The 13,214-nt window shown below is 39.3% G+C and overlaps 2 protein-coding genes across 6 annotated transcripts in view; one reads left to right on the top strand and one right to left on the bottom strand.

Moving 5' to 3' along the window:
* Lgs (BCL9 domain-containing protein legless) overlaps positions 1-1,323 on the top strand; it is a 6,392-nt gene extending 5,069 nt beyond the window's left edge. For both annotated transcript variants that reach the window (XM_076438525.1, XM_076438524.1), the window contains exon 7: positions 1-1,323. This exon is cut by the window's left edge and continues 1,700 nt beyond it. In XM_076438525.1, coding sequence (XP_076294640.1) covers positions 1-188 — 188 coding nt within the window. In that variant the 3' untranslated portion in view covers positions 189-1,323.
* A 169-nt stretch (positions 1,324-1,492) lies between these two features.
* On the bottom strand, positions 1,493-5,759 carry LOC143215920 (zinc finger Ran-binding domain-containing protein 2). 4 transcript variants are annotated; one of them, XM_076438534.1, is made up of 8 exons: positions 5,275-5,751; positions 4,716-4,768; positions 4,464-4,545; positions 3,998-4,322; positions 3,820-3,905; positions 3,451-3,489; positions 3,154-3,218; positions 1,493-2,928 (listed from the first exon to the last, which is right to left on the bottom strand). In XM_076438534.1, the coding sequence occupies exons 1-7, from the start codon at positions 5,346-5,348 to the stop codon at positions 3,176-3,178; spliced, it is 702 nt and encodes a 233-aa protein (XP_076294649.1). In that variant the 5' UTR covers positions 5,349-5,751; the 3' UTR covers positions 1,493-2,928; positions 3,154-3,175. The 4 variants fall into 4 exon arrangements, with proteins under 4 accessions (XP_076294649.1, XP_076294651.1, XP_076294648.1 ...); XM_076438536.1 differs by lacking the exon at positions 3,451-3,489 and having other exon boundaries at positions 5,275-5,759; XM_076438533.1 differs by having other exon boundaries at positions 1,493-3,218; positions 5,275-5,750.
* Positions 5,760-13,214: the final 7,455 nt, after the last annotated feature.

Genomic DNA, 13,214 nt, shown 5'->3' with positions numbered 1-13,214 from the left:
GTAATTTCAAAAACAGCCCTTTCGTTGGTAGTGGACCTAGCATGTCGGACCCAAATTATGCTCAACAATTCCATAACTTCCAACAACAGTTGTACGCCACCAGTACTAGGGGTAGCGGGCCACCGCATCCTAATTTACATCCACCGCCGAATTCACATTCGCATCAACAGTTCTTCATGCCCAAATAAAAAGTATGTACGATGGCGAGAAAGAAAGAGAGAACGCCTTGGAGAGAGAGAGAGAGAGAGAGAACGAGCGACCGAAAGAGAGAGAGAGATAGAGAGAGAAAGAGAATGTGTGAATGTAAGAAAAGATATATCGTAACGGCGATGTTTACGATTGTGGTGGCCTTTGTTGTGGTGTCCTTTCGACGACTGCGTTTACCCGAGGATATGACCTGATCCGATGACGAGTACGAAAATATTTCTGGAGAGTGTACACACTTTTATTATTAAATTAAGCGATCTTGTAAAGGACAGAGATATGTCGACTTTGTTAAGGTTCTAATGTTGATGTATTAATTATCGAGAGTAATTATACACGTGACCGTTTTCATCGCGATTGGTCACACGGACTGGCGGTGCGATAAGAAACGCTTTTCTCGTTCGATTCTTTATTTACGGTGTTGTTTCTGTTTTATACGTTAGAACTGTTTAAGCGTTTCTCTCTCGATGTTAGCGAGGATAAAATCGTTCGTGACGTCCGCCGCAAAGAAAAGATTAAAGAAAAACGTTCTTTGGCAGCGGAGTTTCTTTTTCTTCTTGTTTATTTCTTTCAACTATTCGTGACTGGAAATTTTCTCTCTGTAAATTGAAAAGTTTTACGAGAAACAAGAAAAAAAAGTGGAAGATTAATAAGAGAAAATGGGCGCATAAAGAACGTTGTTCACGCGATCAATGTAAATACTAATGTAAAATCCGGTTTCTTCGTAGTGATCGTTATTTCGTCGATCGGAATATACGGTAGTGACTAAAGAGAAATACGAAAATGTTTCTAGAAAATCATCTTGGAAAAGAGAAAAAGTATAAAGGAAAAAGAAGAGAAGCAGAAGCGAGCACACGGCGTAACTGCCATCCTCCTTTTTCTTTATCGTTTAAAACAATTACTCGTGATAAAGTAATTGCGCGAGAATCAAGGAAAAGTATTTCGAAGGAGTGGGAATGAGTACGCCGGTGAATACGCCATTCATCATCCTTCCTTTTTATCATTAAAATACTTGGAAAAAAAAATAATGAATGAAATGAAACGCAGTCAAGCAAGCTCAAATTCATAATTGTACATATATACGATATACATATTATATATATATATATATATTATATATATACCTGTTGCAACATACTCCTTGCAGTATCGCCCGTTCCTTCTCACAATCCTCTTCCCCCTCATCGATTCCCATGTGACCAACAAAACTGTGCATAATCATGACCCCACGTAGTTTACGGATAATAAGATATAAAAAAAAAACGAAGAGTAACTGACTAAGAAACAATTATGTTGTTGATGAATGATTTTTATTATAAATGAAAAATAAAGATATTTACAAGAAGTCAGTATATCAGAATTGATCGATAAATGGGTTCTCGTGGTTGCGGTGTCAGAGAGCGGGCGGTGGAGGATTTTCCTTTTTTTCTTTTTTGTTTTGTCTCGATACATTTACCGTTTTCACTTTCGCCTGATCGCGAAACAAGCGCAGGCTCTGACATGTTCGAATGAAAAAAAGAAATCATGTCATTATATCTTTCAATTAAGCAGGCTGCTTCCAGCTTACTCGGATCTGTGATAGTCAAAGCAAGAACATGTATCTTTTTTCTCTTCATTCCGAAGACATCAAATACATATCTGTATTCATTAGGGAATGATTCTTTTTTTTAATACTACATTACGTTTTATTTAATTGTTAGTAGTTTACGCGTTGAAAGAGAGAAAGAGAATGAGAGAGAGAGAGAGTGTGTAAAAGTGAAAAATAAAGAGAGAGAGAAATAGCGCGAGAGAGTCAGAAATAAACTGTGGAAGAAATGGGAAAAAAAGGAAATAATTTTTGTCGAAGCAGCTTGAGGCAATCGTAAAGCGAATCGTGATTACCAGAGCGTCGTGCGTTTGTGATATCATAATTAAAAGTCTTAACGATGCAGCGGCGGCGATGATGATAGAGAGCTATTTACGAATACTTGATACGTTCGAATTAATTAGAAATAAGATTTCTTCTACGATTTCGTAATGCAGAATTGTACAACGAGTCGCGTAACATCGTCCATAGAGTTATAATTAGAATTACAATTTTTCGTATCATTTTTTTTTTCTCTGTCGGATATTTTTTGTTTCTTTACGAGCGAAACACGTTCTACCTGCGCCAAATACTTTTTTACGGCTCCTCCGTATTTACTAGATGCAATATTTTTTGAAAAAACAATACTGCGTGAACAGGTAACCTACATCTTTCACTTTTTCCATCCATTGTATCAACGAAGCTATATCGGAGGTTCAATCACAAAAATGTAAAGCTTATCGTTAATCGATTCCCTTTGCAATAAGGGTGCGTTTATGTTGGAGCTGCGATAAACGAGCAGAGTGACGATAAAGGAGCGAACCGCCGAAAATACATTCTACCGTGTTAAATGGGAGTTTGTTTATGTTGGAGCAGTTCAAGACTGGTTTACACGAAATGGAAATCATGCTATTATCGCAGCTCCACTTTAAACATACCAAAGAAAGACATATTTTTCCGCAGGTTTTTATCGCCGCTCTGATCACCGCGCTCATTGCTATTTATCGTAGCTCCAACATGAACGCATCCTAAAGTCATAATATATTGTCCATCATCACTTTATCCAAAGGTGCTTACTAAATCACTAAATTTTCTCGCGTTGCGTGAATCTCTTTTAGGTTTCACCAAGATATTCTCGCCCGTGTGGGGTTTCCTCTCACCTGTAAAAAGATCATTCACTTAATAAGCGATTCTAGTTTAATCCCCTCAGGTTTCGTTAAGTCTGTGTATCTTCCTCTTTGACCATGCCATTTTTTAGAATCTAACATCTACTGGTCTACGATGGAATTATAGTAGAGATTACACTGTCTAAAGTTACAAAGCAATAGTGTAATTGCAATTCATCACTGTCACAATCAATTTTATACCCGAAACCCAAGTCAAACCTTTCCTTCTGCGCAGCATCTCTCATTGACTGGATGTACCCGAATCGCGCCAGTCGTCTTTATCTCTGTAAAAACGTTACGAACAATGTATAAAAATCCACTATTTGTTAATACCTTCTCGGTTCTTCGATTAAGTACATTATATACTTTTTCGAATTGTTTAATTAATAATAAAGAAATTGTCATTAACTACACGCCAGCAAAACATCTCCAGAACTGTTACGGCTTGTTTCGTTTCTCTCTTATTTTTTTGCTTTTTTTTAAATTTTGTTTTCTTTATCTTATTGTCGTTATTACCTTGATCGCTCTTCCGAGGACGGAGTGCTCCCGTTTGTACTGAAAATGAATAATGTATAGACTGCGGATTTTATGCATTCATCATAGATTGAGTAGGTGTAATTTCAAACGGTAAAATCATTAGAAAAATTTCAAAATATACATATATACATCTGTATATATATATATATATATATATATATATATATATATATATATATATATATATTTTGAATCAATCAGATATGTTATGAAAGAAATTAAAATTTGATTTCGCCTCGGTTCGTTGCAATTCAAATAGAAAGTTTTTATTTTTGCATAAAGATCCGCAGTCTAATGTTGTATAATACACCGATTGTACAGATATATACTAATATTATGGAAATTTACTTTTTCTTTAATGCAAAGTCGTCCCATTCGCTCAAATCGTATTTCGATAGATCTCCATCCTCATCGTCTTCTTCTTCGTCTTCTTCCTGAAACGATAGACGCGAGAGCGATCGATTCTTTTGGTCTTATGTTCTCGTCGTTGGTAATTCTCATGTGAAATAATTAGTGATTTAATTACATTTTCTTCGTTTCGATCTTCGTCCTCGTCTCTCTCGTCTTTATTTTTAGATGTATTACGCACGGGGCTACTATACCTAGAATCTTTGGAGTCATCGTCCGAACGGTTCTCAATTTTCCGTTTCTTTTTACGCCGCCCGAACTCATCGTAGTCATCGTCGTCTTCTCGTCTTTCTTTATACTCGACGACACCTCGGTCATTATAACCACCTCCGTACCCTGTACGCTCTTCGATCTCCCCGAACTTTGGCGCGTTACACATGTTGCACTGCTGCCTGCGAGCCCAGTTTACGTTTCCACATTTGCTGCATTGCCAATCGTCCGCGCTGAAAACATCGCAGAAAATCTTGGCGTGAGATTCTTAAATATTTATCATTGTTATCCATTGATTTGCATTATATATATATATACATATTCTTTGTAAATATTCTTTAAAAATATACAACATATAAGTGTGTGACATTCACCTGAACAATCCTCTACTTTTCTCTGCGGCTGCTTTCCCAATTTCCTGGCCCAACTTTTTTTTCTTCGGGCATTCTCCTCTATCTGCGCGAGAATATATTTTTGTTAGCCAAAATAGCCTGACGTGCACACCTAGATACTAGCAAAATAGCTAAAAAATCATGGCACCAGTAACCATTCACTGATACAACGTTATTTTAAGCAATATTATTAAAGAAACTGTTCCATACATTACCATATCAAATGTCATATACCTTTTCCACACCGATTACAAGAGTTTCTTCTTGCAAAATTTATATTAGCACACCTGGAACGTTGAATAGTCAGATTTACGGTACGCTACAGAATACGCCAGACCTGGGCGACACTGGCTCTAGAAACACATGTTGCTATTTCTCTCCTTCTCTTGCTTGGTGAGACAGTCCCAGAGTAGTAGCAACATGTGTTTTTTGAGTCAGCGTCGCCCAGGTCTGGAATATGCTATCCACGATAAATCATTTTTTAACCTATATGTAGCCAACCAAAATGTATAGATAATTTCAAACTTTCTGTATTTAACATGTTTGCGTAAATTCTCATTTTAAGACTATAAATTAGTATATTAGCGAGCGAAGAAGAGAACGTTAACAAGTCGTCGAAAGAAATGCAATAAAGGGTGGCTACGCCAGGGTTAAAATGAAAAATCGTGCGGTCTAATTCAATGCTGTTTCACAGTGTCAACAATGAACAGTATGAATGTACGTAAAGTTTGTTCTGTACAGAGTGAAAGATAATGAGAATCACTGTAGAACATATGATCAGAAAATTACATACTGTGTATCAGGACAAATCCAGTCCCCTTCATTAATATTACGTTGACTATCCTCGTCTACTTTACTCGAGTCCATATTGCGTCCGATCTAATCGCTGGAAGTAGACTCGGTACTGGCTAATTTATCAAACTTACATTTGATTTTTGATTCGAAGGTGTTCTTTCCTGGTGCATCTAACCTTTACACCGACGTACCTTTTTTATCGTTCAAGCTATGCAAAAAGAAATGATTCCGCATCAGGTTTTCATGGGTACAGCTCGACGGTGTCGTTCGACGTCTACGAGGATTATTGCATTATGTTGATGCAACTAAATGCACCAAAACTCTACGGTGTTCAGCAGACTACCAGTGCAACATTAACGACACAATCACAACGCTGACGAACCGATGAGCTGTAACGTGGCGGTACACAGTACACAGCATTACATACAGTCACAGTCACCTACACCTACGCACCTACAGTCTACAGTACTCGAGCGATGCCACAAAGATCCATCGCTAGGTGGCCCACGAGCAACATTTGTTTCTTGCTTTTGCAACGTCGCGACGATTGTTTCTTGCTTTTGTATACATCGTTCAAATAATACATTTTCTATGAATTTATTGCCTCCGGATCGTGTTAAATGCCAATGGCAGAAATTAAGTGTACAGAATACATACTCGTTTCTCAGCAACAAGCCGAAACTTTCGAGTTATTTGTTGTAACATCTATTGTCACACAAAAATGTTAACGGGGGCTCTAGAGCTTCACGTGCGCGTGACAGAAAACTACATTCAGTCTTGGCTCTGGTCCTACTCTATATTCTCTATATCAATGATGGATACGGTCGACGGTCAGTGCTAAGGTGCATTATTAGAGGCAGAGAGATATCTCTAATCAGAGAGAAAATGAGAATGAGAGTGCTCACGCCCGGGTTTTGGCCGTGCCCATTATAGTGTTGGCCCCTATTTACTCTATTTAGTGCTTATTGTTAGCCTGGATCAGCTCCTACATTCTACATCATCTTTAGCATGGACAAGATCCTACATTATCTTTAGCATGGACAAGATCCTACATCATCTTTAGCACAGACAAGGTAGGATTCTATCACCGACGAGATACTATCACAGACGAGATATAGGAATAGACCTGACACCTTATGGGACATCGCTAAAAGTTCTACCAACGACGAGATACTCGTCAAGTAGAAGAAGAATGATATAGTATTTACCCATTCTGTAATTGCCTTATAATACTATCACCGACGAAATACTATCCCGTCTCTTTACCTACATAGAACCAGACGATATATGACATTGTTCACGCCCGGGGCAAATCAGCTTGGATAATACATATATTTTGATCTGAAGGAAGGTAAAATTGCAAAATGTTGTGAAAGACAATAGGTATCGGAATAGAATTTATTGAAAAATCAACATATTTATTAAATGTGCAGCTATTAGCTCGATATTATCCTTTATTCATAAGACACTAAAAGTTCTTACAAATAAAGGATAATACCGATTGCCCAGGTCTCACCACGAGGAGGTTGCTGCACAAGAGACCCGAAAGGGAGTCAGAACGAATGCAATATTCCTTCTGGCTCCCTTTCTTACAACGATGGACTTATACTAAATTACGCAAGTATGTCGAGTAATTATCGCGGAGCAAAAGGTGTGAATCGGAGAAGAAGTCTCCGATCCAGGGGAGATCGAAGGCGAATCAGGCAGAAGGCTCTGATTCTTTCAAAGTAAAAAATAAGAGCGAACCAGAGCAGAAGGCTCTGGTTCGAAGGTGACGCGGCGCGTACAATGCTTGCAGTGCAGCTCTGGTCAGAACCGATACTCAACGTGTCCTCACCAAGAGAAATGGACAGTGAGAAGTGTTCAAACGTAGAACCATCTCTCTGCCAACTACCTGCCACCAGGCAACGCAATGCGTTGAGATGACGTGGGTAGGATGACGAACAGAGAATTTCTCTGCCAACTACCTGCCACCAGGCAACACAATGCGTTGAGATGACGTGGGTAGGATTACGAACAGAGAGAATGGCAATACGAGTGAACAGGTCTCAATGAACCACCCCTCTCAATGTATCGACGCCGAATACCGGCTCCAACCGGTCTGGTACATACAAACAAGGTCCGACACAGCAGAAGGCTGTGTCGGAATCAAGAAAACGAGTAACGTGAATTTAAGACAATAATTACTCGACTTGCTCGGGTGCGGCCTATAGGCGATTCGGGTAACCCCCGGGGACGCGACTCCCCGTACTCACTCACGGCCGCATCCGCGAGTGAGCCCCTGAGGGACCTCCCTCGGCAAATAAAACTAAAACTTCGTGGTATGTCCTCTTCTTGCTTTGCCCTCTTCTCGGAGTGTCCTCTTCTTGGTGTGTTCCCTTCGAAGTGTGTCCTCTTCTTGGTGTGTCCTCTTCTTGGTGTATTCTAGCTAAAACAGACTAATAATAGTTAGACGTATCAATACGAAACCCAGCACACGAGTGCAAGCCTAATACCAGCTCACGAGAGCCAAACAAACCCCGCACACGAGTGCGAATCTAACCAGCTCACGAGAGCCAACCTAATACCAGCTCACGAGAGCCAAACAAACCCCGCACACGAGTGCGAATCAAACAAGCTCACGAGAGCCAAACCTAAGACCAGCTCACGAGAGCCAAACAAACCCCACACACGAGTGCGAATCAAACAAGCTCACGAGAGCCAAACAAACCCCGCACACGAGTGCGAATCAAACAAGCTCACGAGAGCCAAACCTAAGACCAGCTCACGAGAGCCAAACTAACCCCGCACACGGGTGCGGCCTATAGGCGATTCGGGTGCCCCGGGGACGCGACACCCCGTACTCGCTCACGGTCCCATCCGTGAGTGAGCCCCTGGGGGACCTCCGATCGGAGGAATGCCAATTTCAAACAAGATGAGAAAATTTGTAGGAAGAGGGACTTGTGAAACACGACATATTTACAACGATGATATACAATCTTAATATATAGATCGTATATAACTAACTTCAAAATACACTGTAGTCTTCTTCCTCTTCGTTGATGTGTCCTCTTCATTTGGTGTGTCGTCTTTGTTAGCAGCGGGCTGTTGTAATCTAGCTGAAACAGACTAATCGAATTTAGAAACAATGCACTTGAATACGGAATTAAATCACGCACACGAATGCGAATGTAACCAGCTCACGAGAGCAAATATAACCCCGCACAGAGGTGCGAATACAACCAGCGAAGCAGCTCACAAGAGCAATTATAAACCTGCACATGAGTGCGAATATAACCAGCGAACCAATTGACAAGAACAATTGTAATCCTGCACATGAGTGCGAATACAATCAGAGAACCAGTTCATGAGAGCAATTGTAATCCCGCACATGAGTGCGAATACACACACAACCAGCGAACCAATTCACAAGGATAATTGTAATCGTGCACATGAGTTCAAATACAACCAACGAAACAGCTCACAAGAGCAATTATAAACCTGCACATGAGTGCGAATACAACCAGCGAACCAATTCACAAGAGCAATTATAATCCTGCATACGAGTGGGACGCTCAAAATGTAATTTTTATAAAGAATAAAATTGATAAATTTGAAGAAGACTCAATAGTCTTCATTGAAAGTCTCGATAAAAATTTCAAAAGTATGAAGGACGAGTTTAAAAAGACAAAAGAAGTTTTGAAAAATATTAGTAATCAAACTTACCGTTGTTCCTTGAATTGACAGTTGAAGGTAGGCCAGGGTAACTGTAGATGACCTCTAGTCCACCTCTGGTCCACCTCTGGTCCACCTCTGGTCCCTCCGGTTCTCCTGGCGCTCCTGGTCACGCAGCACGTCCGCTCACCCCGCTTCCCCCGCCCCGACTGACTGACCACGGGTGAGCTCTCGCCGATCTGCCGAGCTCGAGCGGCGCCCCCCACTCCGCCGAATATCGATCGATGTCGATCGCCGTGACAATTATTGAAAAATTTATTATTTCCAGCTGGTTAATGTTTATAACAATTCTATTTGACAGCGATGTCCACAAGCAATCCCTTGGCTATCTGACCACCTAATTTTTTAGTCAAAGTGGCTAATAGTTTTCGTGATACGTAATAACTTTTAAACCATAACATTCGCACGCATTAATTTATTCGATACAATTCACAGATAAATTTATTATATCTGGCTGTTTAATGTTTATAACAATTCCTTTTTCTAATGATGTTAACGAACACTCGCTTGACCACCTTGCCATCTAATTTTTTCGTAAAAATAGACAATAAAACTCGAAATATAGAATAACTTCTAAACCATGAACATTCGCACGCATTAATTTATTCAAAAAAGTAAAGTCTTTTTAAAATATTTCTGTCCAGATCGATTCTTGGAACATTTATGTATAAAAAAGTGAAAGGTAATCATTCTCGTTTATGAAATGTTTTGAAATTACAAACTGAGGTGTCTCTCGTATAAAATTTGAAATAGGAATTGTTGATTTTCCTAAAAAATTATGCTTCAATAATATATTTCCAGGAATTCTTTGTCCTTGAGTTTTGCTTTTAATATTGAAACCAACATCGTCTGAAATATCTGCTCGGTACAGAATGTAACAATTCATGATGATCAATATGGTTCCGTGACGATTTGCCTTCTCACCGACGGGAATCTCCTCAGTGGTGGCCTTCTGCACCGACGAGATACTGTAATTACGAGATGTGGTTCGCTAGCTGACCGTTCCATTTTAGTGTTGCGCACAATGTTACCGACAAAGTGCGGATTTAGGCGTGTTAACAAAAACTGAATATTCGTTATGCTTCAGTTTTACTACTTTCTTGGCTACAAATGTATATGGCGGGTCTATTTAAACGCTGGAAATGCATATGTAATAAAATAAGGTATACTTATGAACTACAGTATTACATTTTTATGCGTGCAATTATTTTTAACAATTATAAAATTACCAAAAATTTATTTCGAAACATTTTATTTCAGTAACTCCTCATTTTCTACTTATCTAAAACTTTGAATCGACGTTCTAATTCTGATGTGATAATATCAGTATGATATTTCTATGCAGTTATCGAGTTCTCCAAGGAGACGAGACGAAACAAGTCCTCCAAGAAGACGAGACGGTACAAATACACTCATCCGTGTATTATCATTACCAGAAGATTTCCAAAAATACTTCGCCTCGGAGAATCGTCACAGACTGGAAGCAATTGTATTATGCTTTTACATTTAATCATCGTTCGCTCGGGAGATTTCTTGACCCCGGTAAATTGCCTCAGATTGGACGCAATATTTCCGATCCTGCCCACTCGGAGATTTCATTAAAGTGCATTATTCAATGAATTCGGGAGCAAGCAAGCTTGTCGGTTCCATTCCGAGGAAACTACAAGACGCATTTCTGTTTTCTCGCGATTCTTGTCCGACGGAAGCAAACGATGAATGATTTCCTCACGGGCTGAAGGATTCTTCGTCATTACCGGGAGCAGCATCGTGTCCCGACGCGACGGTATCTTTTCAAATAAGATCTAAGGTAAATACATTGAACGCGCATCGATCGCGAAATCCGCGACGACGAAAAGAACCGACAAAATCGTTTCTAGGAAAACGTCTACGCGAAAGTTGAGCCTTATCGGCGATGTTTGCGCAAACAGGGTGGTCGTTCGCAAACAGATGATGTTTGAACATCTGGAAATACAACGCGACGTCCGACGGCATTGTGCTCTCGCGGCTAGCTGTTTTTTACAGTTATATTACTTATAGCTTAGGACCGTTCACAGCTCTAATTATTAATTTTTAAAAATTTACTTTTGACGATATCTCGTGTGGACACATAAGTCTTGCCGATATCCACAATGAAACAGCAATCCAGTTAGTTCAATTGCCACAAATTGAGTACTTAAATGACAATTTCGATGTTCCTGGTCAAAATAGAAGTATAGATCGTGGATCTTATTTCGAGAAACGTGCTCTCGACGCACGACCACGATGCCTCGAGAATTCGATCGCTCGGAGAACGATCAGCGGATCAATTAGCTCTGTTAATCGATCAACGATCATGCAAGCTTCTTAGCGTTCAACGAAGTCCAAGGCCATCGTGGAAGATATATATACGGATAATTAAAGTCCGCAGGTTCAAAGTCGAGTTCAACTGAAATCGTAATAACGATCGTCGTGTTACTCGAATGGTCCTGTTTCTATTTTATGGTCGATGTGTCCGTAGAACGACCGGTGCTTCACGCGAGGAAAACATATTTTCTTTCTTCACGGCGACGAACTTTGCTTGTGAAATTGTTTCAGACCCGAATCAAGTTCCGATTGTTAGACGGGAACAAGGTTAAGGGACGGCACGACGTCATAGAGCGCGTTTTCCGTGGACGCCGAGCGTTAATTAAATTAAGGAAGTAGGATGTCTTCGCGGAAGCCGTAACTCGCCACTTGACCTGGCCAATAATTGGCGCAAATTGCCGGAACTGTATCGTGTAACGACAACAACCGTTTGATTGACAGAAAACAGAAAGAAACGGGACTGACGCGACGCACAGTGGGTAAATTTGACCTAACTTGATTCAAAATCGAAGAACTTTCGATAGAAATGAGGTGGAGCGATGAATGTTTTTTTGAAATTAAAGCTGAAACTTTGCAGAATATGGGAAAAATAGGGAGATTATCATACGAACGGTTTTTAATCTTGAGAACATTCGTTAAACTTGTACAATTTTAAGAAAACGTGGTTTCTTTTTTTACCATATACATCACCGTTACCATATATATCATTTCCCGTAGATTTTTTTCACGCTGATTTCAAATCTGGTCTCAAAATTTGTCTACGGCCTCTGGTTTTTCCAAGAAATCGATTTTTGTGACAAGAAAACATTTCAACGAAAACATGATTTCATTAATTTCTTGTCACAAAAATCGATTTCTTGGAAAAATCAGAGGCCGTAGACAAATTTTGAGACTAGATTTGAAATCAGCGTGAAAAAATCTACGGGAAATGTGTCGCATGCTAAAAAAAATTTTTTGTCGTGTGTGGTATTGGAAAAACCACAATTTTCTTGAAATTGTGCAAGTTTAACGAATTTTCTCAAGGTTAAGAACCGTTCGTACCGTAATCTCTTTATTTTTCCCATATTCTGCAAAGTTTCAGCTTTAATTTTTAAAAAATTCATCGCTCTACCTCATTTCTATCGAAAGTTCTTTAATTTTTAATCGAGTTAGGTCAAATTTACCCACTGTGCGACGCGTCGCGGACGTTACTTTGTCGTCGGTAGACGCGGAACGCTTCTTCGGGCCGAGAGCGTCTCAAGATTAGGATAAAACGCATCACAAAAGCTACTGGTCTTTCTCAGGCACGGTGGAACCTCGTTTATACAGACCAGTTATATTAAAACGTACTAAAAATTTTAAGCAATTAGTTCAAAACTTCTTCTGCCATAAAATTAGTGTCGAAATAGATAGAAAAATTTAAATAAAATCATGACATTAGTGACTATAAAAATAAAAGCGTGGAGCGCTAAACTATATTGACGTAATCTTCGTGGGCGTTTCACGCTTTTATTTATAGTCGTTAATCTCACGATTTTATTTAAATTTATATGAAATTTGTCTGTCTAATGTTATAACAGAAGAAATTTTCAACTAATTGCTTAAAATTCCGGGGAAAAATATGATTAATCATTTCACTGGATTCGGTATTTTCCGGAGAACCAGGAAAAAAATTATTTTCTCCTTAGCATTTTAATATAAGCGTTGTTTTTAAAAAGTTCTTTTATATATTTTATTTAAGTAAAATTCGAGAAAAATGATAGAGGAAAACATCATATGTCATATAATACGTCCTAACTTCCTGTGACCTTATTTTTTATGTGAACGCACCGATGCACCCGCCAGGTGCAATTGCACTTTAGTCTTTAATGCAACGCAATTTTTCCGTTAAACCAATCGATT

The sequence above is a fragment of the Lasioglossum baleicum genome, chromosome 14 (assembly GCF_051020765.1).
Source record: "Lasioglossum baleicum chromosome 14, iyLasBale1, whole genome shotgun sequence".
Classification (NCBI taxonomy): domain Eukaryota; kingdom Metazoa; phylum Arthropoda; class Insecta; order Hymenoptera; family Halictidae; genus Lasioglossum; species Lasioglossum baleicum.
The sequence above is the reverse complement of the archived record's forward strand: the minus strand, read 5'-3'. Positions and strand labels throughout refer to the sequence as shown.

Excerpts from the sequence above, each read along its gene's own strand:
- LOC143215920 (XM_076438534.1), bottom strand. The coding sequence starts at position 5,348 with ATGGACTCGAGTAAAGTAGACGAGGATAGTCAACGTAATATTAATGAA. Across the intron at positions 4,769-5,274 it reads TGGATTTGTCCTGATACACA|GTGTGCTAATATAAATTTTG; the intron begins GTATGTAATTTT and ends TCAACGTTCCAG. Across the intron at positions 3,219-3,450 it reads TCCTCGGAAGAGCGATCAAG|AGATAAAGACGACTGGCGCG; the intron begins GTAATAACGACA and ends ACGTTTTTACAG.